At 39.8% G+C, this 25,874-nt stretch overlaps 1 protein-coding gene across 1 annotated transcript in view; it reads left to right on the top strand.

Moving 5' to 3' along the window:
• PIK3CB (phosphatidylinositol-4,5-bisphosphate 3-kinase catalytic subunit beta) overlaps positions 1 to 25,533 on the top strand; it is a 53,619-nt gene extending 28,086 nt beyond the window's left edge. The window contains exons 10-23 of the mRNA XM_017825534.1: positions 150 to 293; positions 3,230 to 3,283; positions 4,000 to 4,188; positions 9,973 to 10,094; positions 11,027 to 11,170; positions 11,984 to 12,083; positions 14,390 to 14,568; positions 15,185 to 15,294; positions 15,606 to 15,684; positions 20,407 to 20,574; positions 21,003 to 21,126; positions 22,126 to 22,271; positions 23,100 to 23,232; positions 23,711 to 25,533. Of these exons, the coding sequence (XP_017681023.1) occupies positions 150 to 293; positions 3,230 to 3,283; positions 4,000 to 4,188; positions 9,973 to 10,094; positions 11,027 to 11,170; positions 11,984 to 12,083; positions 14,390 to 14,568; positions 15,185 to 15,294; positions 15,606 to 15,684; positions 20,407 to 20,574; positions 21,003 to 21,126; positions 22,126 to 22,271; positions 23,100 to 23,232; positions 23,711 to 23,848 (1,830 nt within the window). The 3' untranslated portion in view covers positions 23,849 to 25,533. The remainder of the gene's footprint in view (positions 1 to 149; positions 294 to 3,229; positions 3,284 to 3,999; positions 4,189 to 9,972; positions 10,095 to 11,026; positions 11,171 to 11,983; positions 12,084 to 14,389; positions 14,569 to 15,184; positions 15,295 to 15,605; positions 15,685 to 20,406; positions 20,575 to 21,002; positions 21,127 to 22,125; positions 22,272 to 23,099; positions 23,233 to 23,710) is intronic.
• The last annotated feature ends 341 nt before the right edge of the window (positions 25,534 to 25,874 follow it).

The following is a 25,874-nucleotide window of genomic DNA, read 5'->3' as shown; positions in this document are numbered from 1 at the left end:
TGCTGGAAATGCAGAGCACTATACTAAAAGTGCTGTGCTGCAGAACATGCTTCTGTCTGTTGTACACGTTAAGAGACTTCTTACTGCATCCTTGCCTTTCAGAGGTTTAAAATTTTAATTCATGCCTGGCCTGTAATATCAATTGTTTGGTCAATGTTTCAGATGAACTTGAAGAAATGTTGAATCCCATGGGAACCGTCCAGACTAACCCTTACACTGAAAATGCAACAGCTTTGCACATTAGATTTCAGGAATATTCCAAACAGCCTATAAATTACCCTCCCTTTGATAAGGTAAGCTATGACCTAAAGATAAGTCATGAAAGTTTGTGTAAATAGCTGTTACTTCTTTCCTTTCAACACTGCCTTTTCCAGTGAATTCCCCTCTTCCTGCCCTTTAGTCAACACACTGCAGTTTTTTAGACTTGCACTCTGTGAGTGGCACTGCTCTCACTTCAGGGTCTATTTTGAAGTTTATACTCTTAAAAATGGTCTGTATATAGTCTTTTGAGGGTCAAAAGCATAATCAGTTTCCCGTATGTATGATTTAACAAAAAGCTAAATTTATCTGCTAACCTTCAAACTGTGTTTGCCTGTGATCTGTAAAGACCTGTTCTTTCTTTGTACAAATGTATGTTACCCACTCCTTGGGACACTGCTTTATGAGCTCAAGTCCTCTAAAGGATAAATAGACTCTTAATACTGTGTGAAAAGGGACTTCTGAAGGTCTGCTCTTGAACTAAATCCACTGAAGTTGCCCTGCAGTTTCCCACAGATGTGAATATCTGTCTAGAAAGGAAGTGTATATTTGGAATACATATGGTACTTCTGGAGGGTGAATGCTAGATAGAAAGTTGTTCACAAACTAGCAAATAAAGCTAAGACAAGTAATAAAATAAGTCTAAAACCAGACAGCTAATGATGTTCTATAAAAACAACGTTTGACTTATACATATACATTAGTCTGAATTTTGGTTTTGGGGAAGTCAATAACCACTTAGAAAAAAAGGCTTTTTGCACCTTTTGGGGGGCATGAAGAAAAAGACTGAAACCACCAAACTCAATCAGCTTGATCAAAGGGGGATTTGGGGTTTAAGGCTCATCAAAATGAAATCAAGTAACAAGAAAGATTTTTTTGTTTTGATTTTGAGTTGATTTCCCCCCCCCCGTCCTTGTCAGTACTTCTTTTATGAAAACATCATTGGAAATGCAGTGAGAACTAAGCCAGTGCTGACTAATTGCTGCCTTATTTATGGCTGACCAGTTGACTTCATAGTGGACATATTTTAGTCAGCTTTGATATTGGTTTATTTGTAGTACTTTAAGTTTTTTGCTCATTACACTATATGTATTTAATTTCTGAAGAGAAAAAACCTGCTTTGATGTGCATATTACAGAGAGGTTAGATAAAAGTGTATTTCTTTAGTAATCACATATAGTGAGATACTCAGTGTGGTGATGTTAAGATGATGTCTAAGGGGCTTCCCCATCCCATGCAACTCAACTTCAGGTGAAGGTTCTGTTGAATCAGGAGTAACGTTGTAGCTGCTTGGGTTATATCAGCCAAGAGTCTGTTTCTCAAAATGGTCTTAGCTGAGACTTGCTTGCTGCTTCTAATTTTCCCAGTGTTATTGCTTGCTTTTGCCAAGAAGATGGAGAGTTGGGTGCCACATATTTATTCTAGGAAACATAATGTGCAAAACTGTTCAATCATGTCATCAACCTGCCTGCACAGTGAGTTTGGGGCTGAGGGAGCAGAAGTGCCTGGACCATTGATAAGAAGCTGTTGTGTGAGGCAAGAGCTGGTTAATGACCAGTGCTGCTGGCACACTTGGGGTTCACTTGAACAAAGCTGGACTTGCAAAGACTTTCAAAGTTTATTTGCAGACTGGGAAGCACGGGGGGGCAAGCATCAAACACGGAATTAGGACATTGTGGTTTTGTTTATGCATGTTTTCGCACACAGTATGTAAACAAGCTTTGTGGCTGAGTAGCAGATGTAATACACGATATTAATAAGAGGTTCATACAGAGAAAGAAGAAATAAAACAAGTTAGTATACCTTTTGAAGGGATTTAGCTGCTGGGTATTTATGCTCTGATTATTGTAGTCTTTTGTTGTTTCTCACATTGCCTGAGTGAAGATAGCACAAGTCTTGCTGAACCTGTGTCTGGGGATGCTGTTGTAATCCTGGGTGATGGGAGAGGCAGAGCTCTGAGGGAAAGGAGATGGTGTGATTCTTTAGACATTTTTCTTAACTGAGATTTCTTATGATTCATTCCTCAAAGCAGCAGCATCTGACAACTGTAGACAGACATACCTACAGTTAGGTTAGAGAGCCAACTGGACCAGTTCACCTGGTCTAATTGGCTCAGGCAGTCACCATCCTAACACCTGTCCAGGGTTGCAGGAGTGTGCAGAACACTGTTTGAAGAACTGTATTTACAGCTACACTTAATTATCATCGTGGTTTATTACATGAACTTCAGAAACCAGATAGAACGTTCAAAAGGCCAAAAACATTAAAAAGAGAAACTCAGAGCTGAGCTTTTGGGGAAATGTTGCTTTGCTGTTAACAAAGGTAGCAGTCCTTGTTCTGAGGGTTGCTGTGTAATAGCTGGTGCTGAGAGTTTGTGGGTGGAATATTCGCTGTATTGTTACAGGAGTTCTTGTTGGGAGATGGTTTGTCCTGGTGTTACGTGGGGGAAGACCTCAGTTATGGGGGGGGAAGTACCTGGAAACACTAACTGAGGTCATGTGGGCAATCTGAGAAGGTGGTGAAGGGACTGAGACTGTGAACTCATACTGGAATGGAGATCTAGAAGTATGGATCTGGGGGTGTGGAAACAGTGCCCTTGAAAACAGCAGAAGTAGAGATGAGAAAGCAAAGGGTAATTTAGAGCTGAGGAATTGGTTTGCTGCACTGAAAAATGAGGAAATGCAAACAGAAATGGAAAACAAGGTGCCATCAGAAAGACTGTTTAGCTCAGTAGTGCTGAAGAAGAAAAAAACGGAGGTAATCATGAGCACTGCTATTCCTGATCTCCCTAGTCCTGCAGATTAGAAAAGGAGCACACCATATTGTACCACTGTATAGACAAAAGAATAGTGTTGAAACTATATAAAAGATAGCAAAATTTCCTTATCTACTTCATTTCCATAATGTTTATTCTTTCCATGCAATCAGATTTGGGTTTAAATCTAATGCATTTAAAAACAACTTTTTGCAGATACTTGAAAAGGCAGCTGAGATTGCAAGAAACAGTGACAATGCTGCAATGGCGGTGAGCATCATCTAAAGACTATTTTAAAATTAATTTTCTGGGGGTTTTTGGCTCTGGAAATAAAGAAGTCTACAGCTTAATAAGAGTTTACTGGCTCTGTTTTTGTATATAATTCACTTGATGAACTGCCTTAAAATTCATGTATATATCTGCTTTTTCCAATATATTTTGGACTTGGCTATATTTTGTTAAAAAGCTTTGCATACTCTATGGGTTTGGAACACAGCTAAGATTTACATTAGATGTGGAAAACAAGTTAAGATTAGAAGATAAAAATATGTGTTTGACTACTTGGCAAATATACTTTCTTTTGGTTATTATTGGAAAAGTGGTTGTGTTTTTTTTTTTTTGCTTTTAATTAAAAGAAATATATATACATGTATCTATTAAATTTCATCATTTGAAAAACAAAAGAAGAAATATGCATCCTAATGAAAATTCTCCATGTTGGAGTTGGAAAACAGAAATATTGCCATCTAGTGTCATTAACTCTAAAGTTTAGTTGCTTTTTTAGAAACTGCTGCACACTGAATTTGAAATCTGTTAGTTGCAGTGCTTACAGCTTAAGAAATCTGAACGAAAGACACATTAGTCACTCCCCTGTGTTCCATGAGTTTTATCTGACGTTCCTCCTGCTGTGGGATTGCTGATATTTGAGCTAATGTATAAGAATCTTACTGAATTTATCACAACATTGTACCTTTCTCATTTTCTAGGGTCGAGGTGGTAAGAAGTTTTATGTTGTGCTAAAAGAAATAATGGAAAGAGATCCTTTATCTCAGCTTTGTGAAAATGAAATGGATCTCATTTGGACTTTGCGATATGACTGTCGTGAAAATTTCCCACAATCATTGCCCAAACTGCTGCTCTCTTTAAAATGGAACAAACTTGAAGATGTTGCTCAGGTAAGGGAAAAGACAACGATGGTGGGGAAAAATGCTGGAGTCAAATCATCAGTAAATAAGATTTCATTCCATTTTGAAATGTTTCTGTGTGTACCTTCCCATGGCCTGGACATGTAAGGAAGAACGCTGAAAAAAAAATATCCAACAAACGAAAACCAAACCACAAAATGCATTTCAGAAGTCACAGAATTATGGAATCAACCGGGTTGGAAAAGACCTCTGAGATCATCAAGTCCATCTCTTTATCCAACCCCACCATGGTTCCCAGACCATGGCACTGATGCCACAACCAGTCTCACCTTCAACACCTCCAGGGATGGTGACTCCACTCCCTCCCTGGGCAGCCCATTCCAGTGGCTGATTACTTTCTCTGTAAAAAATTTCTTCCTAATATTCAACCTAAACCTCCCCTGAGAGAGCTGAAGACCCAGCCCTCTTGTCCTACTGCTGGTTCCTGGGAGAAGAGAACAACCCCCTTCTGGCTACAACCTCCTGTCAGGGAGTTGTAGAGAGTGAGGAGGTCTCCCCTGAGCCTCCTCTTCTCCAGGCTGAACAGCCCCAGCTCCCTCAGCCTCTCCTCACAGCACTTGTGCTCCAGGCCCTTCCCCAGCCTTGTTGCACTTCTCTGGACCTGCTCCAGCACCTCCATGTCCTTCCTGAACTAAGGGGCCCAGAACTGGACACAGCACTTGAGGTGTGGCCTCACCAACACTGAGTACAGGGGAAGAATCACTTCCCTGGACCTGTTGGCCACACTGTTTCTGATACAGGCCAGGATCCATTGGCCTTCTTGGCCACCTGGGCACACTCTGGCTCCTGTTCAGCTTCCTGTCAATCCAAATTCCCAGCTCCCTTCCTGCCTGGCTGCTCTCCAGCCACTCTGTCCCCAGCCTGTAGAGCTGCAGGGGGTTGTTGTGGCCAAAGTGCAGGACCTGGCCCTTGGCCTGATTGAACCTCATCCCCTTGGAATCAGCCCAACTCTCCAGTTTGTCCAGGTCCCTCTGCAGAGCCCTCCTGCCTTCCAGCAGGTTGATACTCCCCCCCAGCTTGGTGTCATCTGCGAATTTGCTAATGATGGACTCAATCCCCTCATCCAGATCATCAATAAAGACATTAAACAGAACTGGGCCCAACACTGATCCCTGGGGGACACCAGTAGTGACTGGATCTCAGCTGGATGCAGCCCCATTCACCACCACTCTCTGGGCCAGTTCCTAACCCAGCACAGGGTGCCCCTGTCCAAGCCATGGGCTGCAGCTTTTTCACAAGTATGCTGTGGGAGATGGTGTCAAAGGCCTTGCTGAAGTCCAGGTAGATACATCCACAGCCTTCCCCTCATCCACCAGGCAGGTCACCTGATCATTTGCCGACTTCCAATCATCTGGGCCCTCCCCAGTGAGCCAGGACTGTTGGTAGATGATGGAGAGCGGCTTGGTGAGCTCTTCCGCCAGCTCCCCCATCACCCTTGGGTGGATCCCATCTGGTCCCATAGACTTGTGAGGATCCATTGGCTCTGCAGGTCACTGTTTCCTCCTGGATTACTGTTCCCTCCTGTTCGGCTTCTTATCTCTGTCTACCAGCTCCACAGGCCAGTTGTCCTGAGGACAACCTGTCTTACTGTCGAAAACTGAGGCAAAGAAGCTGTTAAGTACCTGAGCCTTTTCCTCACCTTTGGTGACTGTGTTCCCCCCCAGGCCCAACAAAGAATGGAGGTTTTCCTTGCCCCTCCTGGGTGAACCCGGATGTTGTTTTGGTCACCTGCTTATCCTGACAGAATTCATATTTAAATAACACTCAACTTCTTGCAGACCATTACACTGTGATATTTATCTCTTTCCATGAATCTCATTTTTTAAATTTGAAACTAATTTTTTTTCATTTCTTTAAATAACTTTAGAGCTAAGAAGCATTTTCTGTGAAGGATTATGATTGATAGTATAGATTTCTATTGTGCCTTAGTATTCTGACCTTCACCTGTTACAAGCTCAGTGTTCTGGGAAGAAAAGGAAGCCACTCCATGAAAAGATCTTCTATTTCTGTAATTTTTGTGATTATCTAGTCAGTCAGAATCTTAGCTCGCCTCCAGCATGGAGCTTATCTTCTGTTACATCCTTTCTACCACATAGATGTATATGTTGTGTGAACTTCTAAAAATAAATGGAATTTCATCCTAGCTAATTGTCTGTGCCATGGACACTACATTAACAGAATGGAGTACTCACACATTTCTTGCTCACTAGTGTTCTTCTGTGTGCAAGAATCCTCATTCCTTAGTAATTCCATTGTGCTTCTGAATTTATTGTTCATTATTAGAAGTTATCTGGAAATACAAAGTGTAGAAATATAAGCAGGTACTTGTTTGCTCATTCAAATATGTGAGGAAAAAGGCCTTCTGATTGCTGTGGGCTTTGAAATGTGGCCCTTGGTAGCAGTTTTGAAAAGTTATTTGGAGTATGGATATCAGCTGACAGCTCAAAGTCCTTTACTTTTGGGAATATTAAATATTATAGATGTATAAATCATTTATTTAAGCAGATGGCTGAAAATATGTGGTCATCTTGTTACTGTGTACTTTCTGGAAGGAATGTAGTATTTATGTTTGTTTATGTATAGGCAATAGTGCAGTTTATAGTGTAATATTGGTTTTGGCAGCAAGGGTGGTCTATCTGAAAAATGAGATCTTATCCTTAAACATGCCAAATATTTCTGTAGTACACAGACATGTAAGTACTCCCAACAACTTACCTTTTCAGGTAAGGCAAGACAGCCTCCTGAATTTTATGAGTTCCAAAATTAGCAGGACTCATAATTTACTTCTCATTAAAATTAAACATTTATAGTAGTAGCTGTAGATTGCAGTGTTTGTACGGCTACACCGTGCGTGCTGTTGTACTGGAAGTTTTTTTAATGTTCATTTTTGGATGTATTTCAGTAAAAGTCTTGACACTTAAGGCAGAAAGTTTTAAAAAACTAAACGCAACAAAATACAAAAAAAAAAAACCAAAAAAACAAACAAAAAAACCCAAAACCAAAACCACCAAAAAAAACCAAAACCACCAAAAAGCCCCAAGAAACAAAACCCAAAAAATGGAGTATTGTATTTGATTGTAGACCATCTTTATTCTGTTAGCTCAGTGGTCCATGGAGTTATGTCTAATGGATTAAAGCAGCTTTGTTGAATTATTTACCATATAGATCTCATCCAAGTTCTTATTGGATTGCGGTATTTTAATGAAATGATTGCACTGAAGGAATTCTGAAGGTGCTTACCCTCACTGCTGCCATAACCCCCTCACTCAGCAGAGTAGCAAGATGGCAGAACTTGTTAGCAGAATTCACAAGGCACTATTTATTCTCAAAGCAGATTTCAACCATTATTTAAAAAAATCCCCTTATTTTCAGCGAAGTGACACCATCCATAGTGAGAACTAGAGAAAAGACAGCTGATTTCTGAAATATGTGAAATAACTGGAATAAAAATAATGGCCTGTGCTTAACTGTACTGTCTTTTACAGTGAACTTGCCTTGTTAGAAAGAAATTGTGGTTATTTCTTTATAGAAAAAAATATTGATACCCCAAGGCCAAATCTGAGATTTCTCTGAAACTCTCAATTGTTGCTGGGAATTGCAGTTCCTTGTCTTCTTCTGGCTCGTCAGGAGCTGCAAACCATGCGAGAGAATTAGGTGGTGTCTCATGTGTGCAACATTTTACCATGTCTCATATTGCAGAGAAATTTTTAGAACTCAGAACATGTTTTGAAATGTGAAATTTCTTTACAAATTTCTTTACTTGGAAGCTGTCCAGTTACTGCTCTGCTGCCAAAGCAGGTGAGGGCATTCCGTGGTGCATGTTTTCTTTTGTCCAAATGCAACAAGTGCTTGCATCTCCTCTCACCTGCACTTTGGAGCAGCACAGCTGAATGTGGAGCTGGTTGGGCTGCACTTCTCTCTTACTAAAGTTCCAAGGCATGTGAGCAGAGCCGTAGGTGTTTGGGAAACTCTCTTGGGTTTGTCATAGGTTATTTAGATCTTGCTCCCTCTCAGCTCATATACCTTAACATTTTCTCGTTATAACAACAATAATTTAAGTAAAGGGAGGAGATCTGTACTTTCAAATAACCTTCACAGTAAATGTACACTCTGTAGAGCGTGACTTTCACAATTCATTGCCTGATACATGAGGCATGCAGGGCCACTTGGGCTCAGCAGACTATTTCAGGTTTTCTGTTCAATTCAATCATTCAGTATTAACAAAGTATTTCTATATTCTTGTCAGTTCTGCACCTGGTTTAAAGTAGGTTGTCTAGAAATTCTGATAACTTGCAGAGTTTCTTACTGCATGTTCATAGCTGCTGCTTGCATTTCCAACATCTGTCTTGTGTATTAAGTATCTGATCGATGTTAGTGTTAGAGTTTCAGTGCTGTGTGACTGTTGATGGCTGCAGTCCTCAGCATCAGGACTGGCATTGTTACCCCTTGTTGGGCTCTGGATTGAATAGATTTTTGAGTGTATTTTTCTGTGGGAATACGACATCTATGTTTAAAAACACCTTTAGTTTAATTTTATATCAGTATGAATCGTGCAGGTGTTCATACCAGTAGTTGCCCATGAAAACGGTTTGGTTGATCCTTTCCTCCATTCTGGAGCTGCAGTCTGGCCACTGGCTTTGCACTGTTAATGATCTCTACCCGTTTCTTGTCCTCTGAATTTCACAAAACTGGCCCCATGGTGTTTAACCAGTGTTATGAACACACCTGTTAAGTGTCAGCTGAGACTATGAGCTCAAATGTGTTTGTCATATTTGAACTGGAAGCATTAGTTGATATGTGACATATATTAGAAACAGGGAATTTTCGCTGTTGTTTTGAAATTGTTACTAAATCAGAAAGAAAACAAGATCTTAATAGTTCAGATTTTATAAGTTGCTATTTAAATATGAAATAATATGTATTATCTAATTTGTAGGAGAGGGTATTTTTATTACGAATTATGAGACTCGTTCCTACAGAAAGAAAAATCTTGTGCTGTTGACACACTGCATTTATATATTCAGGTTGTTTATTTTGAGTAATAGTGAATTGTTTCAGTCATACAACTATATACATATTATTAAAAATACACTTTCAGTGGGGAGTTTCATTACAGTGCAATAAAACCAGTTTATTTTATGAGACTTCTGGATGTTCTTGGTTGTCCAAAATGATGCACTAGTGTATTCTGTAATGTTTTCCAGCACATTATATTGCATAGGGGTTTTTTTTAAAAATATCTAAGCTGAATCATGCTTTTCACAATTTCAGCTTATTACTATTCACAATGAATGTGTGAAAAAGCTCCATCAGTTGAGGTGGTCAGATAATCTTGGTAAAGATTTCTTTCAACAAAAAACTACCTTTTTTTTTTTTCTAGTAGAAAACTTTTGCCATTACCGAAGTTGTTATATATTTATGAGAACATTTACAAAACTTTATCTAATTTTTATTGACAATGTTTCTTAAACATACTTACATAGGGTTACCTAATTTTTGTTTATTGTGCATTGTGTCTACGTGTGAAGAAACAGGTTTTGCAGACTAAAAATAATCTGGATCATTTTAAGGAGTAAGAAACTGAATCAGAAGTGGGCTCGTTTACCCCAAATTGTTTCTCTCCTTTCCACCAAACCCCCATAGTGGTTGGTAACCATCTTCTGTTGGTATGAATACTTCTATGGGCAGTTATACCCATCTGTGTTCTTAAATAGTTCCTTTGCCTGTAACCTAACAGTCTTCTTTTTAAAACAGCTTCAGGCTCTCCTTCAGATCTGGCCCAAGCTGCTGCCCAGAGAAGCTTTGGAGCTGTTGGATTTCAATTACCCAGATCAGTATGTCAGGGAATATGCAGTGGGTTGTTTAAAGCAGATGAGGTGAGTATGTTGTATTACTTTACCATCTGAGGATTTCTGGGGTGGAAAACTGCATCCAGTTTGTTTACAGGAAAAAAAACAAACCGGAGAGGAAAGAGTTAGACACTCTGCCTACCATGAATAGGTGGCCAAATAAAGCAGTCAAATTTCTAGATAGGGACATTGGCAGGCAAATAAAACCTTTTTATTCTGGCATCTCATAGTCAACAGTGATTATTTTCCATGTTGCAAAGTGTACCTTTGTCCAAGAAAGGGACAAACACACACAACCCTCTCTGGGACAAAGGGAGAGCGAGATACTGTGAGAACTTTTTTAAAACAAAGGGAGAAATATTACAGTAGTCAAATCCTGTGAGACCTAATGTGCAACCACCTCACACTCTGTGTCAGGGATTGGCTGCATCACAAAATAGGAACGTAAGCTGTAGCATATAATAAATAATGAGAGAATTACTGATGTGTTTGTTCTTCACAGGAGCCTTCTCTCTCTGCAGTTCTTCCTTTATTGCTTTTCATTCTGCTCGCCACTGTAACCTAGGGCAAGACTTGTGTAACATTATCACTACTGCATATTTCCTGTCCTTGAATTCTGAATTCTCTGTGGTGAATAGTTTAATGATTAATTTTTTAACGGTCAAGGCTAGACTTTTGGGGTAAGAAAAAATAAATTATCTGGGCTTCTTTCAAATGTGAACAAGCAGTTTTAGCTGCCCAGCTATCCTAATAATACCAGATTGTTATGTCTGGAATTATTTCCATCTGGCAGTTGCACTAAGATGTGTATTATCCTTCTCCATGTGATTGAAAAATTGGGGAATGCTCTTGCTATTGAAACAAACCTGTTATTGTTGGATTTTTCATATGCATCTGAATTTCTGGAGTATCATTAATCTAGTTACTCTTACTAACTGCCTTGATGTATCTCATTCTAGTGATGAAGAGCTCTCTCAGTATCTTCTCCAACTTGTGCAAGTCCTGAAGTATGAGCCCTTTCTGGATTGTGCACTCTCCAGGTTTCTCTTGGAAAGAGCACTTGCCAATAGGCGAATAGGACAGATGTTGTTCTGGCATCTAAGGTAGGAGTTCTTCCCTTTTGTCTTTCTGAAATTGCTGAGCCTGATTGGACTTTCAAATTTGATTTCTTGAGGATTTTGCTAAATGAGCCATTTTCATAGTATTCTGTAAGTCCTCTTTATGTTTCTTTATCTTTGGCATTTAGAGATCAGAGCAAGTCTATCATTAAATAAAGTGATTTGTAATCTACCACATGATGAAAGAATTGCAATAGAATAAAAGTAGTTTTTGTGTGTCATTTCTACTTTTGATGAGCAGTTTCACGAATGGCAGAAGCCTTGCAGAATGGACTATAGGTTTATTCTGGCTTCAAAGCACATTTTATTTTAATATTTCTAACTAAAAAGAGGAAGTACTACATGAAAATGTTTTGGGGGATAATTAACTCTGGTATAAAGTTCAATGGTTTGATTCAATGTGTTCCCCTTTGGACAAATTTGGGCTTTTCCCTTACAAAGATTTGGGAGCACGTGGTTTAACATCAGCTCTGATTGTCAGGATCATCTTCTGTGACTTCTCAGTACTGCTCTGAGTAAAAGGGGGTCCTGAAACAGGTATTCAGTTGCTACTTCTAAACATTAACACCACTGCCTCCAGAGCAGTCCTGGACCTTGCAACAAGTGGCATGTATCAAACCTAGCCTGTCTTCATAGTCTTCAGCACAGAAGTGTTCTGCTATTTCTTAAGAATTCTGGCTTTTTGTTTTATCTACATGTCCATGATGTGGTTTTATATTTGATTTGGGGTTTTGTAATGACTGGAAGAACACAGATCTGTAAGTGCCATGGTCTGACAAGAAGCCTTTCTCCTCCCAGGTCAGAGGTTCACATCCCTGCTGTCTCAGTGCAGTTTGGTTTGATTCTGGAAGCTTACTGCAGAGGAAGTGTTGCTCACATGAAAGTGCTTGCTAAACAGGTATGGGCTCCCCTTCTCCTGGCAGGCTTGACTTCTCTGAGCTTGTAACTGATACTCATTCCATTGTTCCTGTGGGGCATATTGGTTACCTTGACAAAGTCCATCTGCTGGGAATGGGGGAGAGAAGGGAGCATGTGTGACACAGAGAATTAAAAGGGCTAAATGGATGATGGAGCTGCCTCCCTGGTACAGAGGGCAGCCAGTGCTGTGGGGCCTCAGAGGTAGTGAGCTGGTTTTATAGATGTGAGAGGTACCTCCAGCAGCGTGGATGTATTCCAGGTACAGCAGCAGACTCTGTGGATTGTGAACTGAAGAAGGCCTTCTGTGCACTTGACCTTTCTCCCTCAGTAAAGGCAGCTTGTTCTAAATTTTACTTAGATGACTCCAAGACTACTTCCTGCAGCTTTGGCTTTTGTTAAAGTGTGATGCAAAACCCCTTGAAGTTGTAGTATAGTGTAGTGCTCCCTGGAAATAGAGGTGTTGAAGTAACCCAAATACTCATTTTAGTGTTAATATAGATGTGCTATTTCCAGAGGGAAAAAGAAAGAAAAAAAAGGAGAGAGATGTGTTTGCTTTTAAATGCCCTAAAAAGCATGAGAGGTTTGCTTTTAAAAACACTAATAAGTCTATCAGCAGATCATTAAGAGACACTCACAAATCATGTTTGAAGTCTCTAATGCAGTTTTAGTGAGTTAATTTAGATTGTGACCATAAAAATATTTGAAACATGATCTCCCTTGGAGTTAATGTATTTGCTGTATCAGATCACAAAGACTCACTCAGTGTATGACTGACTGGTGAGTGGCATTTGTCTGCATTAAAACTATCCTTTGGGAGGCATATGGAACAGGAATGCTCTGCTGTGCTCTTTATTGCTGCAGCTCACAGGGCATGGAAGAGACCATCTCTTACATATATGTGCTTGTTAGCATTGTCAGAATCATAAAAAGATTAGGTAGTGAAATGCTTTAAGCAATAGATGTAAGGTCAGTAAAGTTTTTGTGCACTTTACAGGAAGCAAATGTCAGTACAATCAAAGAAAGGGCAAAAAAATTCCCAACTGTACAAACACGGAAGAAATTCAAAGTAGAAATACTTCAAAAAGTTCCTGTTTGTACAACACAGGTTCCATTTTGTTCCCCTGTCACTGATGTTTGTACAGCTCCTAGAATAGTGGAAAAGCAGAGGGCTTTTGGTTTTGACAGATGGCTGACCTGGCAGGTCTCCACTGCCCAGTTTTATAATCAAACTGCATACAATTTCCACAGCATCCTGCCTGACAGGGTTCAGTCTGTGGGAGGGGTAAGTTTTGACTCAGCACCTTGTAAGTTAGACTGAAGCTTCCTTGTATAGAAATCAGCTTTCATAATTATTACCCTGGTGCTGTTTGCTGGAGAATCTCTGTATTGCTGAGCACGTTAACTGTGGCTGGTGCAAACACAGCTGGTTGTTATAAGAACTGTTTTGTAGTTGGCCAACAAGTTGTTTAGCTGTAGAAATTGTATTGGTTGTATGTGCTGTCTAGGTTTCTTACCAGAGGGCTTTGCTCTGTCAGTGTTGTACATTTACAACAGTAGTTTTCTTAGAAATTATGTACCAGTAGAAAACTTTCAAAAAACAGAATGGAAAGAAAGAGTTAAACTACTTGTATTACTGCAAATAATTACCTTGACTTTTTACACATTTTTACCTTAAAAATACTGTTTAGTTGAGATGCTATGATTTGGAGCACCTTGGTCGATTCGAGCTTTTGCCTTATGCCTGACTTCAGCAGCATTTTAATGACAAACATTTAAGACTCTGAGCTGTGACAATTGTCTGCAAGTGGTCACGTGGCCACATCTTATTGGGTGCAACTTAATGTGAACAATGAAGAATCTGCATCCACATCTCCTCTCAAGTGGTGTCTGATTTTGTAAGAAATATGAAGCAATCAGTGTTTGTGTTGACTTATGTATGGATAGAGGCACCTATGTTGTGTGCTTGGTTGAATTAGTATTTGCATTTTGAAGAAGGAATTTGTGTTGATGTATCATACATTAAAATGCCCCATTCATTCCTCAAGAAATGTTAAGTCATGCTTTTAAAAGTGACTCAAAGCTTAGGGGCTTTCATCCCATCAATGTCTCTGCTAATTATGAAAATGGTATTTCTGGAACGTGAGTGACTTAATTGCCATCTATTATTTCCATTTTTAAAAAGCTGGAGAATTATTTAATACATTGTTTTGTTTTCAAATGGGATTTTGCACTGTATTATATGTTAAATTAGAGCAATAACTCTTAAAGATAAAATGTCTCTTTCAGGTGGAAGCCCTTAATAAAATGAAGACTTTAAATAGTCTAATTAAGCTGAATGCCATGAAGCAAAGCAAAGCAAAAGGAAAAGATGCCATGCATACGTGTTTGAAACAAAATGCTTACAGAGAAGCACTTTCTGACCTTCAGTCTCCTCTGAATCCTTCTGTTATACTTTCAGAACTGCAGTGAGTAAAGAATGAGTGAATACAATTTCACTGTAGCTTTTGCATGGAATCAGTAGAGCAGAAACTTCCTCTGGCTGTGTTGTCCAGCTCATGTGCTGTCATGGGGAGCTTTTCCTATGGTGAGGGGTCTGCTGGGATTCTTCCTAAGGTTAAGATACCAGTTAAGTTAGAAGATATTTGTGATCCACCATGAAACTCAGTATTCTCTTAACTGAGCCATTACCATAGCTAAACATATTTAAATATAAACCTCAAAGTGCATTAGACTGCATTCCTTCCTTCTGTTTATAACAATAAGCACAGAAGTCACTAAAACTTTTCACAGCACATAAAGTCTGAAAATTGATGGGAAGGAATATAAAGAAAACTATTTTCTCTAAAAATGAGGATGCTTGATTTAAGCACTAGAGATGTGTATGCCAATCAAATACAGTCCATCTATAATATGTCCATAGCTTGATAAGTGCTCATAGCATAGCTGCAGAATGAATGCTGAGAGAACATTTAGGTATTTCCAAACTGGAAGTCTGTGTTCTGGCATGTTCTGAACCATGGTTAGACCTTTTCAGTTGAATTATTCTTATTTGACCAAAACTTCTGTTGTATTTTCTTCTAGTGTTGAGAAGTGTAGATACATGGATTCTAAAATGAAGCCTCTGTGGATAGTATACAACAACAAAATGTTTGGAGGAGATCTTGTAGGGATCATCTTTAAAAATGGTGATGGTAAGTAATGCTAAAAACTTTAAATTTTTCCTTTTCATTGCCATGCTTGCACTTAAGCTGTGTTGCTGTGTTTTGCCATAATGTAAAGGTGGATTACTCTACCACTGGTAAACATTCAGCATCTTCTTCTGACTGAGTTTCAGAGTACAGGCATGGCCAGTCACGATGGTGTAATTATGGTTAATGCCACTTTAACCCTTAGGCTCGAGGAGTGTTTTTAGATACCTTTTCCTGAGGGCCTTATAAACTTCAGAAAGTTTGTTTGCAACACAGTGAGAACCTGAAGCAGCAGTTTCACCCTTTGGTTACAGATCTCCGACAGGACATGTTGACGCTCCAGATTTTGCGTTTGATGGACATCCTTTGGAAAGAAGCTGGTCTGGATCTCCGGTAAGGATCCCTGGAGGGCTAGTTTCTTTGGATGGAGAGTCTACTTTTAGAAGTAAAGCTCTCCTATTTTTAACTACCTTCCCTACTGCCCCCTTTCTAAACATCTGTATGGATGGCCAAAGGTTTCAGTTGTCACAGCTAAGGTGAACCTTCTCTCCTTCCTGCTCTGAGCAGTCCCCTTATGGCTGTTCACACTGACACAGTCGCTGTGAGCACCTTCAGTGTAGATGCTGAATCCCACTTTGTTTGCTTTTGTTGATAAAACACTATTTGGATGTCAGAAGACACTTTTCAGACCAGAAATATCTTTGTGTTTTTCAAAGTCTCTTGCAAAGCAGCTTTCTACCTTCATATGCTTGCCAAGGTAAGCATTACTTCTTTGTAGGAATATCAGAGTATCCCAAAGAGAAACAGGATCAGGCATTCTTCCATGTTATCACACAACCCTCTAGTACATGGGGAACTTTTCCACCCAAAGTTATGCACCAGTTTTAGGTAATATAATTATCAAATTCTAATTAGTCTTTAGAAAAGTAGTCCTAAAGAAGGCACTGGGTGTCACATTATTATAAACCATTTGGAGGCCATAAATTCAATTTTATATGTCTGTGAAAGGGCTGCATTTAATTTTTCAGTGTGTTTTTTTGTAATTCTAGAAATATTTATTTAAATACTTATTTTAGTTTCTTTGAGCTCATTTCAAATGTTTTATGGTTCAAGCATAAACAGTGGGAGCTACATAAGGCACTTAACATCAGCACAGAGAAGTGCAATTATAAACTTGTTACTTGTTTGCTTATAGAAAGGTAGGAATGTGAATGACAAACTGTTTCTGGAAATGTACATTTGTGAGGTGGCTGAGTGTGTGTTAAGTTGAACACTGACTTGAGGAAAGCTTAGATAATTTGTCATTATAAATAGACTCTGAGGAGACCAATCCATCATTTAGGGGCAAGGACAGCTTTTGGCAGCTGTGGAACTTCAAATGAGGCATCCTTTGGTTGCTGCCTTCCCAGAATCTTAGTTTGTGATGCCAACCTGGGCCACACACTGTGCCTAGCAAACAGGAATAGTGATTAGAGTCATCAAATATGCTTCTCCTGACAAAGGCATTTTTTTTAAACTTAGCAAAGGAAAACCAAAAAGTAGCTCTGATGTCCAAGTTTTTTCTTAAAACTCTGAGAAGAAAAAAAAGTAGAAAGGGGAAGTTCCTAGTGAGAATTGAAGTTCTATATTTGACCTCTTCCATTTATTTGCTTAACTGGGCTTATTTTTCCTTGGGTATGAGTCATGATCTCAGGCAGAAAAATAGTGTCAAATAGAGCTGCTTTCCTGAAAAATAGTGTCATATGCCCGTACCAATGCTTCTTGCCCTGTATTGTCCTTGGAGGCTTTAGTTTCCCTGAAGGTGTTCATTCCATTTGTGGATACATAATGGATTTTGCACTTGTCAACTCTTCTCCACTACAGAAAGTTTGATAACTCCATCCAAGTAAAATCAGGGCTTCTCGTGTCACTGGTGTCAGGGCAGAAGCACTTGCTGTTTGCCTTTCCCCATCAGTCATGTTTTGCCACGAGCAAATTGTACAGCTTCTATGAAGCGTGGATCAAATGGCAACCAATCCCCTGCCATTGAGGAGTTTGGGACGTGATCAGTTCCCTTTTAATTACACTGTGATCCACAGTAGTTTAGTAGTGATTTAAAATTAAATCTTAGCTCAGTCTGTGTCTAAGGCAAGCACAATATTCCCAATGGGATTTTTCTCTTCTCTAGAGAAGAACACTGAATATATATTGATTTTGAGGTCTCCAAAGCTGAAGGAGGGGAAGTGTTTGTTTGTTTGTTTAACTGTCAACTAATGTGTCTCATGGGTAAACTGGCCTTTTGCATGTGTGTGTTGTGCTGCCTGGGTTCCTGTGTGTGAGGTCTGACTGAACAACACAGCCAGGGCAGGGTTAGTAAGGAAAAGGAGATGTGTTTGTGCAGGAGGATGCAGCAGTGCTCCAGTAGGTCCTGGGCTGGCACTGGGTGGACTGTGCACGCACAGCTGAGTAAAACCTGAGGTGCAGATTGATCTGCTTCCCAGTGCAGAGCCAGCCATGAGCAGAATGGCAAATGAAACTTTGAGACAGAAAAACTTTCAAACCCCCTGAAAAGTTACAACTCCTCAAGTTACAATTTCTACCTGTGAAGTCCTGTATGGGCATACTCACAGTAGATTACATAGCTTATTCTACTATTTCCACAAGGAATGTTAAACTATTACAAATCCATGTCACAGCACAGGAGCATAACATGTCTTCCCAGGGATGCTGTGGGGTCTGGGGTGTTGCACCTCTTAGGAAAGTGATCCTTGCATAAGGAAGTGTTTCAACTGCTTTACTTGTATTAGAGCAGCAAAGGTGTGTTAAGGGCAAAACTAGTAAAGTAACAGAGCAACAGGAAATCCTGAATTTCTGGAGTTTGATCTATGTTGATTCACTTTTGCTGTGGTAAATTGTCATACAATTATTTAATACTTGGTTATTTTTTCAGATGTTCTCCAAAGTACTTTTTTTTTCCATGCTTGTTTATTGTGGGGTTTCATTTTCATCTCCCTTATGAGTGAGGTCTGATGTTATGTGGATGTGTATGAATGAAATCAGAATTCACACGAATACTGAAAATGTATTTGTTACAACTACAAGGAATGTCATCTTTTTTAAACTATTGGACCTGAAGTTACAGAGAATATGTTGATAAATTACCAGAATTTGGTGTGTATTTGGAAGGATACTGCTCTGGAGAATTAAACTCTTGAAAAAAAGAACAATTTTAAAGGAACAGAGAGAAAATTTTCTGTCCTGCTCAGGACTGCAGTATTGATCTGTCCATGGCTTTTACTGGCTTTAAAAAGCAGGGAGCGTATCCTGCTGGCAGCTGTTGAAGTCAGAAAGACCAGAATGAGATGGAAAGGGCCCAGAGGATTTGTCCCTAACTTGACTCCTGTCAAACCGTCTCTCTGACAAGGATGTTTTTTCCTCCGGTTATAAGCACACAGCCCTCAAGGGGCTGAAGGCTTTCATCATTGCTTGCTTTTGAAGGGGAAGTTGCTGGACCTGTGCCCAGTTAAGCTGCAAGTAGGGTGGGTTGAAATGCCGTGGAAGAAAGCCAGCATGCACTTTAACCTGGCAATGTTTGGCTCACATTTGTCGTGTCGTGATAAGGATGGGCTGTGCTTCCTCGTGTCGTGGGCGCTGCCATTGGATGGTTACAGACACTGTTCTGTTCACCGTGAGACCTGCTGGGCTGGGGAGCTGGGCTGGAACTGGGACACAGATCAGAACAGAAATGGGAAGAGGATTCCAAGTCTGCACTTCTTTTGTTGTTTTGAAGTTGAGTGTTCTCAAAATACCCTGTTGAATCTGGTTTTCAGTTTGCTTTGTTGCCAGTAGAGAAGAGTCCCAGACTATGCAGTTACTGCAGCTTGTGCTGTTTCAGTTGTGTGTTATCCCCGAGGTAGAGAAACTGCTCAGTTGCTTCATAGCTATTATGGCAAAAAAAGTCATTAATTTTGTATGGAATTTTATTTATTTTCCTTCTATGGCTTGGGATAACAGGCTGTGTCAGTTAGGAGATGAGGTTCTGCTTTGTAGCAATGAAATTTAATATCTATTCTATATATAAATAAAAATGACAACTCCACCAGCAGTACTTTTTCTTTATATATATATATATACTCACATATAGAGATATATATGTACAAGTATATGTATGTATATATGCACACACATCAATTTTAATCTGTCCTGCAATTGTTTTATACGGCTCTGTAAGTTAGTGAGTGCTAGTCTATAGCTTGTGTACTGCAGTTGGATTTTTGTGGGCATCTGTTCTCTTATACCTGGATTTGCAATCACAACTGAGATAATATTCTTCACCTGAGATGCCTGGCACGAGATCAGACACCTCAATTTGGGATGCAGTGCCTTTGAAGAGTTTGCTATAAGTTTCCATTGCACACACTGAGCTCCCATGCCATTGGGAGCTGGCATTCTGTTCAGCTTTTTGAGCATCTAGAGTGAGAAAACACTTATCTGTTTAGACACATCTCTCCTTAGTTCGTATCCTTAACTGTGTCTTATTGTAATGCAGTGACATTGTTGGAGATATTTTTACTAGTCTCAGTATATGAATGCACAGATATATTCTTAGATACCAGGCAAGTTAAGAGATGTATTCTTGTTTTTCATTGGGTTTCTATGCTTAAATTTGGTAAGAGTTGGGAAACATTTTATGTGTTTATATTTAGAAGGATTTCTAGCATTTTAATTTGAAATAGGAATAAGGGGGGAAAGGACAAGATCCTTTTTTATCCATTTACAGAAGTGATTTATCTGGAATGAGCAGGAGTGTGTTGGTGTCTGCCCGGGCAGGAGTTAACAAATGCAAACATGGGGCTCCCTCTGTGGGTCGTCCCGTGAAAGTACAAGTAACTGGGAAAAATTAGGCTTCTTAAAATTTCTTTTTTTTTTTTTTTTTACATATATGTACATAATAGGAAAAATTAATGTTTTAAATGTATTGCTGGTATTTTACCTTCACAAGCAATTCGTGTATGTTGACCTTTGAGAGGTTTACTGTTTAAAGGAGTGTGAGTATTCATCCCGCTCAGAAAATCGATACACTAAAGAAACATGTTGCTATATCTGATTTTAACATGATTCTGTGTTTCCTTTCAGGATATTGCCCTATGGCTGTTTGGCGACTGGAGATCACTCTGGCCTTATTGAGGCTGTTTCTAGTTCAGAAACCATTGCTGACATTCAGTTAAACAGCAGCAACGTTGCTGCAGCTGCTGCCTTCAACAAGGACGCGCTCCTGAACTGGCTGAAGGAATACAATTTAGGGTAATTTCTACAGTTATTTTCTCAGCTATAGTATGAGCTACAAAATGCCTCTTAAGTTTCTCTTTTAATGTTGAGAGAGGTATGGTTCTTCTGGCAGGTTTGTTGCTAATTATTTTTCTATTATGTCAAATTCAGACTCAGATTCCTGGTGTCCTTGGACCTGGCATTTGCAGCATTTTCACTGTATGTTGTTGAGCTATACTAGATTTGGCAAAATGAACAAACATGGGTCTCAAGTCTTGATGTCGTTGCCTTTTTTATTGCCTATTCTCCATGGCTGCTTTTACAGTATTTTTCCTCAAGTAAGCCTGGTTTTACAGCATTCTAATGGACTTGTGGTTTATACAAGTGAAAATCCTACTTGGGATCAAGGCATGACATGAATTGCCAATAGTGTGAACTAATATTGTTTGTCTTTGTGGTTACAGAGATGACTTGGATCGAGCCATTGAAGAATTTACTCTGTCTTGTGCTGGCTACTGTGTAGCTACATATGTGTTGGGAATTGGTGACAGACACAGTGACAACATCATGGTCAGAAAAAATGGGCAGGTAAAAATCCTTTCCCTGGGCAGAATAACAGTGTGCAAGAATTGTCTTGAGAACTTGTAATTTCTTTGATTTCTTGGTGAAATTAAATTCACACATTGTTAGAAATTATGCCTTTGTTCACTGAGAATTGAAGAAAGCTTCAAGAAGAGGAAGTGTAATGCTGGTGGAAGGACAGACCAGTGCCTATTCAATAAGCAATTCTATATCAAGAGAGGCTGTTCTGTAGAGCTTTTTCAAAACACCCAAGAGGTCTGTTAACGGTTCAGATTCATTGAACAAAAGTAATCTTAGAGTGTCTTGCAAAAGACCATCCTTAAAAATTTTGCATTTTGGAGCAGTGCAGTTTCCCCAAAGCGACAGCTCAGCCCTGCAGAAATGTTCAGTGTGGAACCCAGTACCAGCACAATGCTGTGCACTGAGCACCTGGGTGAGCTCTTAGACATGTATTTTCTTGCTTTGTACTGTAAAACTTGACATTATTCCACCTAGAAAACTAGTAAAGGTTATAAAAGTAAGAGTTTTACAGACATTTGCAGTATTCATTTAAGTTTGTACCTACTGGAAGACAGCTGAAATGCCCTTATCTTTGATTCTAAAATGGGAGAACTGCCACAGGTTCCTCGAGATTAACTTAATTCTGCTGGCTTTGCCTCTGTTTTTATGTGGGAAGCCCTTGGATATGATGATGATGAGCCTCGTGGGCTCATCCTTGGGCTCATTTTTCTGGGTGATATTGCCAGCAAGACATCTAGTGGCAGACAGCAGCACCATAAACCTCAGATAATATTTGCTGCAGTGGCCACTCATAAGAGCGTGGAAGTTATCACTGACTTTAAATCTTGAAATGTTTTCAAACTAACCCCAAGAGTTGAAACCATGGGCTGTGGAGAGTTGCATTAGGAGTTACAACTGTTCTTAATACCAGCATCCTGCAGAGATATTAGAAAAGTGACATATTTCACTGGAGAAATTAACTTCCAATTCTGTTCCTTTTTTTAGCTCTTTCACATAGATTTTGGGCATATTCTTGGAAACTTTAAGTCCAAGTTTGGAATTAAAAGGGAACGGGTACCTTTCATACTCACCTACGATTTCATTCATGTTATTCAACAAGGAAAAACAGGGAACACTGAAAAATTTGGTCGGTGAGTGTTACTTTGATCTCTTTGTAACCGAGATAATCTCTGGTGTTAATTTCCAGCACGCCAGGAACCTGTCTGGGTTTGGTTTGCACATTTGCACTTGTGTGGAGGTGTCCTAACATGCATTTACTGTCCTGTCTGCTGCTCTACCTGAACTAGAATGTACATACAGAGTATTTCATAACCAGAAGCTGCAGCTCTGCAGTGGGAAGATGCAGTTCTACCTCCCACAGCAGGAGGTGGCAGGTTTTGCTGGGCTCATTTGTTTTTGCCTTCAGCAGCACTGGGCACTAGGCAAGGGTGCCACAGACTGTTGTTCAGGTGAGGTGAAGCTTTGGCCTTAGGAACGGGCTCCCTTTTGCCCTTCTTGTCCATCAGTGCACACTTGGGGTGCTACCCCATCCTGACCTTGCTTGGACAGGCATGGAGAGCCATGTGCTCATAATCCAGATGACAGAGATAGGGACAGGTTAGGTTGATATCGAGGGACTGCTATAGAGCTTTTGTTTTTCCACTGTAGGTCCACTCAACAGGATCACAAGGGAATTTCACCTAACAAATTCTCAGGAGATGGGACACTGGCATGTTCTTTCCAAAGAACAGCTGGTGGTCTTTTGTGCTGATGTTTTAAGGGCTTGTTGCAGAGCCATGGGATATGTTTGTGAGAATGCATTGAAGGTTCTGCAGACAGCTCTGTCCTTTCTGTTCCTGTGTTCCTACAATACGTGTGTTAGACCAGATAACAAATTTTGGAAATTGTTGTGTACCTTTGTCCTCTGTGGAAGTTCTCATGTGTTGTGTTCATTGCATGTGCCCTGGTTGGACACAAAGGTTCCGGCAGTATTGTGAAGAAGCCTACTTGATCCTGCGGAAACACGGGAACCTATTTATTACACTCTTTGCACTGATGTTGACTGCAGGGCTTCCAGAGCTGACCTCTGTCAAGGACATCCAGTATCTCAAGGTAAAGTAAGATTTACAGCTCAGCAGACCTTAGCATTTTTCGAGGTTGTGAATTTTTGATTCCAAGATTAATACGCTTTAGTTGTTTTGCATTTCTGCCAAGATTTCCACACAGCCCTCAGAGTTTTCTTTTTCAGCTTTATAGAACAAGGTCTATAGTCAGTACTGGTGCTCAAAGGAAACTGTTCCTTTCATGAGTTCAGGACCCCTGCATCTTAAATGTAGTCTTCTCAGGGGTGTTTCCATCTTGGCTCATACACAAGCATAGACCCATAAAGGTGAAAATCATTTGCTTAATTCTTTTTCAGTTTTATCTTTAAACCCAAAAAGTACCACTGATGGTACACTGATGGCTCAATGAATAGGTGAAAAAGTGTCAAAACAGGACTAACCAGGATGTGGTTTGTGTTGAAAGATAACAGAGGCTTTAACTGTGTTTTTTAAAATTCCTAACAGTACTTGTTCTCCTGTTGTCTTAGGACTCTCTCGCCTTAGGGAAGAGTGAGGAAGAAGCACTAAAACAATTTAAGCAAAAGTTTGATGAAGCACTCCGGGAAAGTTGGACTACTAAAGTGAACTGGATGGCTCACACTGTTAGAAAAGATTACAGATCCTAGAAGACTTCTGCGCTTGCACTAAGCTGAAGGTTAGCTTGATAAGTGTTTTTAGAGGGTTATCTGTCCTATGGACCAACAAAACTTCAAGAAGCGTTTGGATAACGCTCTCAGGCTCACAAACAACAAAAAGAAATGGACTGAAATAATTCCTGAGTCTTTTGCACTCTGCTTCTGAATGCTTGATTCCAAGACTGTCTCTAGAAACAGTGAACATCCTGGATAATCAGTTCCTGCTGACTTTGCACGCTGAGAGCTACTAGGCATTTTTAAAAATTCTTTGGTACTTTATGGAGGTGTAAATATTTGTTTTTATACGTTAGAGTAATGTACTCTAACATACTCGGGAGGGTTGAAGACCTCTGACAGAACTGTTCTTTGCTTAAAGTTGGGACTTGAAGAGTAAATTTTTTTTTTATATCCTAATCTGGCTAAAAATGACCATATTGTATATATTTTTCATAAGACCTCTGCCCTTCTGGCACAGATGCATTAATTCTACTGTAAATAGCAACCACGGTATCACTGTACTGCAGGGAGCTGCCCCACGTCTCGTGCTGCTGCTGAAGGAAGGGTAGATGTCTGTAGGGTGGGGGGAGGACAGGGACATCTTTGGGAATGATGCAGCATCCAAATGTTCAGGGTTGTGCAATTTTGTTCCTCTGACATAACACACACAAAAGAAGCCCTTCAGAATCAGGAAGGTTAAGCCAATTCCAAACGTGCCTGAGAATCCCTCGTTGTAATGGTCTCCCACTCAGCCCCTGGGGCTTTGCCCTCAACACCTTGAGAGGCACATTTGGTTCAGGTTCAGCAAGAAGCTTCTTACAGCCTTACACTGGAATTTGTATCTCAGATTAGTTGTTCCCTGCAAAATGTACTGACTTATGTAAGGGACATTTTCATTAAATATACTACACAAAGTGATTTTTAGAGCCTACGTACCAAAAACCCCAGAACACCAATGCCAAGTCACTGATCTTTTCTCACTGTATTTATTAAAAGCTTGCAGTAATGTTGCTTTATGTTGAAGATGGTTGCTGAAGAAACTGGATTTGTTTTAATTTATTTAGTGAGATACCAGGCTTTTAGGTGCTTAAATGGAGAGCAAATTTGTTACGTGCAATAGGGAACTGCTAGTTCAAAGATGTGACATAATGTTTCTGAACATCAGCAAGAGAAATTTTAACTACTGCTTGTTCTCCAAGGGACACTGGTAGCTCTTGATTCTTGTTGACATTTGAAAGAGAATTAAACATATATATTTACCTTTTGACTAAGCAGTTGTTCTGCATAGAAATGTTGGTTTATGTAGGAATTTAGGTAAAGGTGCTTTTACTTTGTTGAGAGTGATTTATTTTTGTTGGTTTGAGGTTTCCTTGTTTCTTTTAGAGGTCAAGAACCTAACTGGAGCCAAGGTGGCAGTCTGTATAGGGCTTGGATTCTCTTGTCCCTCGCCCTTTGGGCTTATCTATCTGAAAATCTTCTTCTTCTAGAATATTGTAAAAGTAACAAGTGGTTTGTGGTTTGGTTTTGTTGGGTTTGATTTTTTTTTTATACAATATAGTAGCATTAAAAGTGCCATTTCCCCTGGGTTATATATATATATATATATATATATATATATATATATATTCTACAGCAGATGGCAGGAAGGCTAAAAAGAAACTACATTGCAGGTGATAACTGAAAAAAGTAATTTCATCCTCGGCTAATTCACAGCATGTAAATTTGCATAAGTAACTGTTCTGGGACACATTGTATTTTTCTGTGAAACAGAGTACTCAGACATCTCTGCTGTGTTGTCTTATTGAGGGAGACATAACCTTTCCTCCCTTTCCCAGAAGTTTGAGATGAAGTTGGCAAGTTCACCTTGGCTGCTTGGTGTGTGTGGTATCTGAGAGGAGGGAGCATGATGGCATCCTTATATCCACAGCTGGAAAGGCAAGTCCCGTATTCCACCCCAGCCTTCTTGTGGGACTTGGAACAAGTCATTCAAGTCTGTGCCTCACACTCACTCCTACTGGCA

Source organism: Lepidothrix coronata, unplaced genomic scaffold (assembly GCF_001604755.1).
Source record: "Lepidothrix coronata isolate B3197 unplaced genomic scaffold, Lepidothrix_coronata-1.0 Scaffold120, whole genome shotgun sequence".
Taxonomy (NCBI): Eukaryota; Metazoa; Chordata; class Aves; order Passeriformes; family Pipridae; genus Lepidothrix; species Lepidothrix coronata.
The sequence above is the reverse complement of the archived record's forward strand: the minus strand, read 5'-3'. Positions and strand labels throughout refer to the sequence as shown.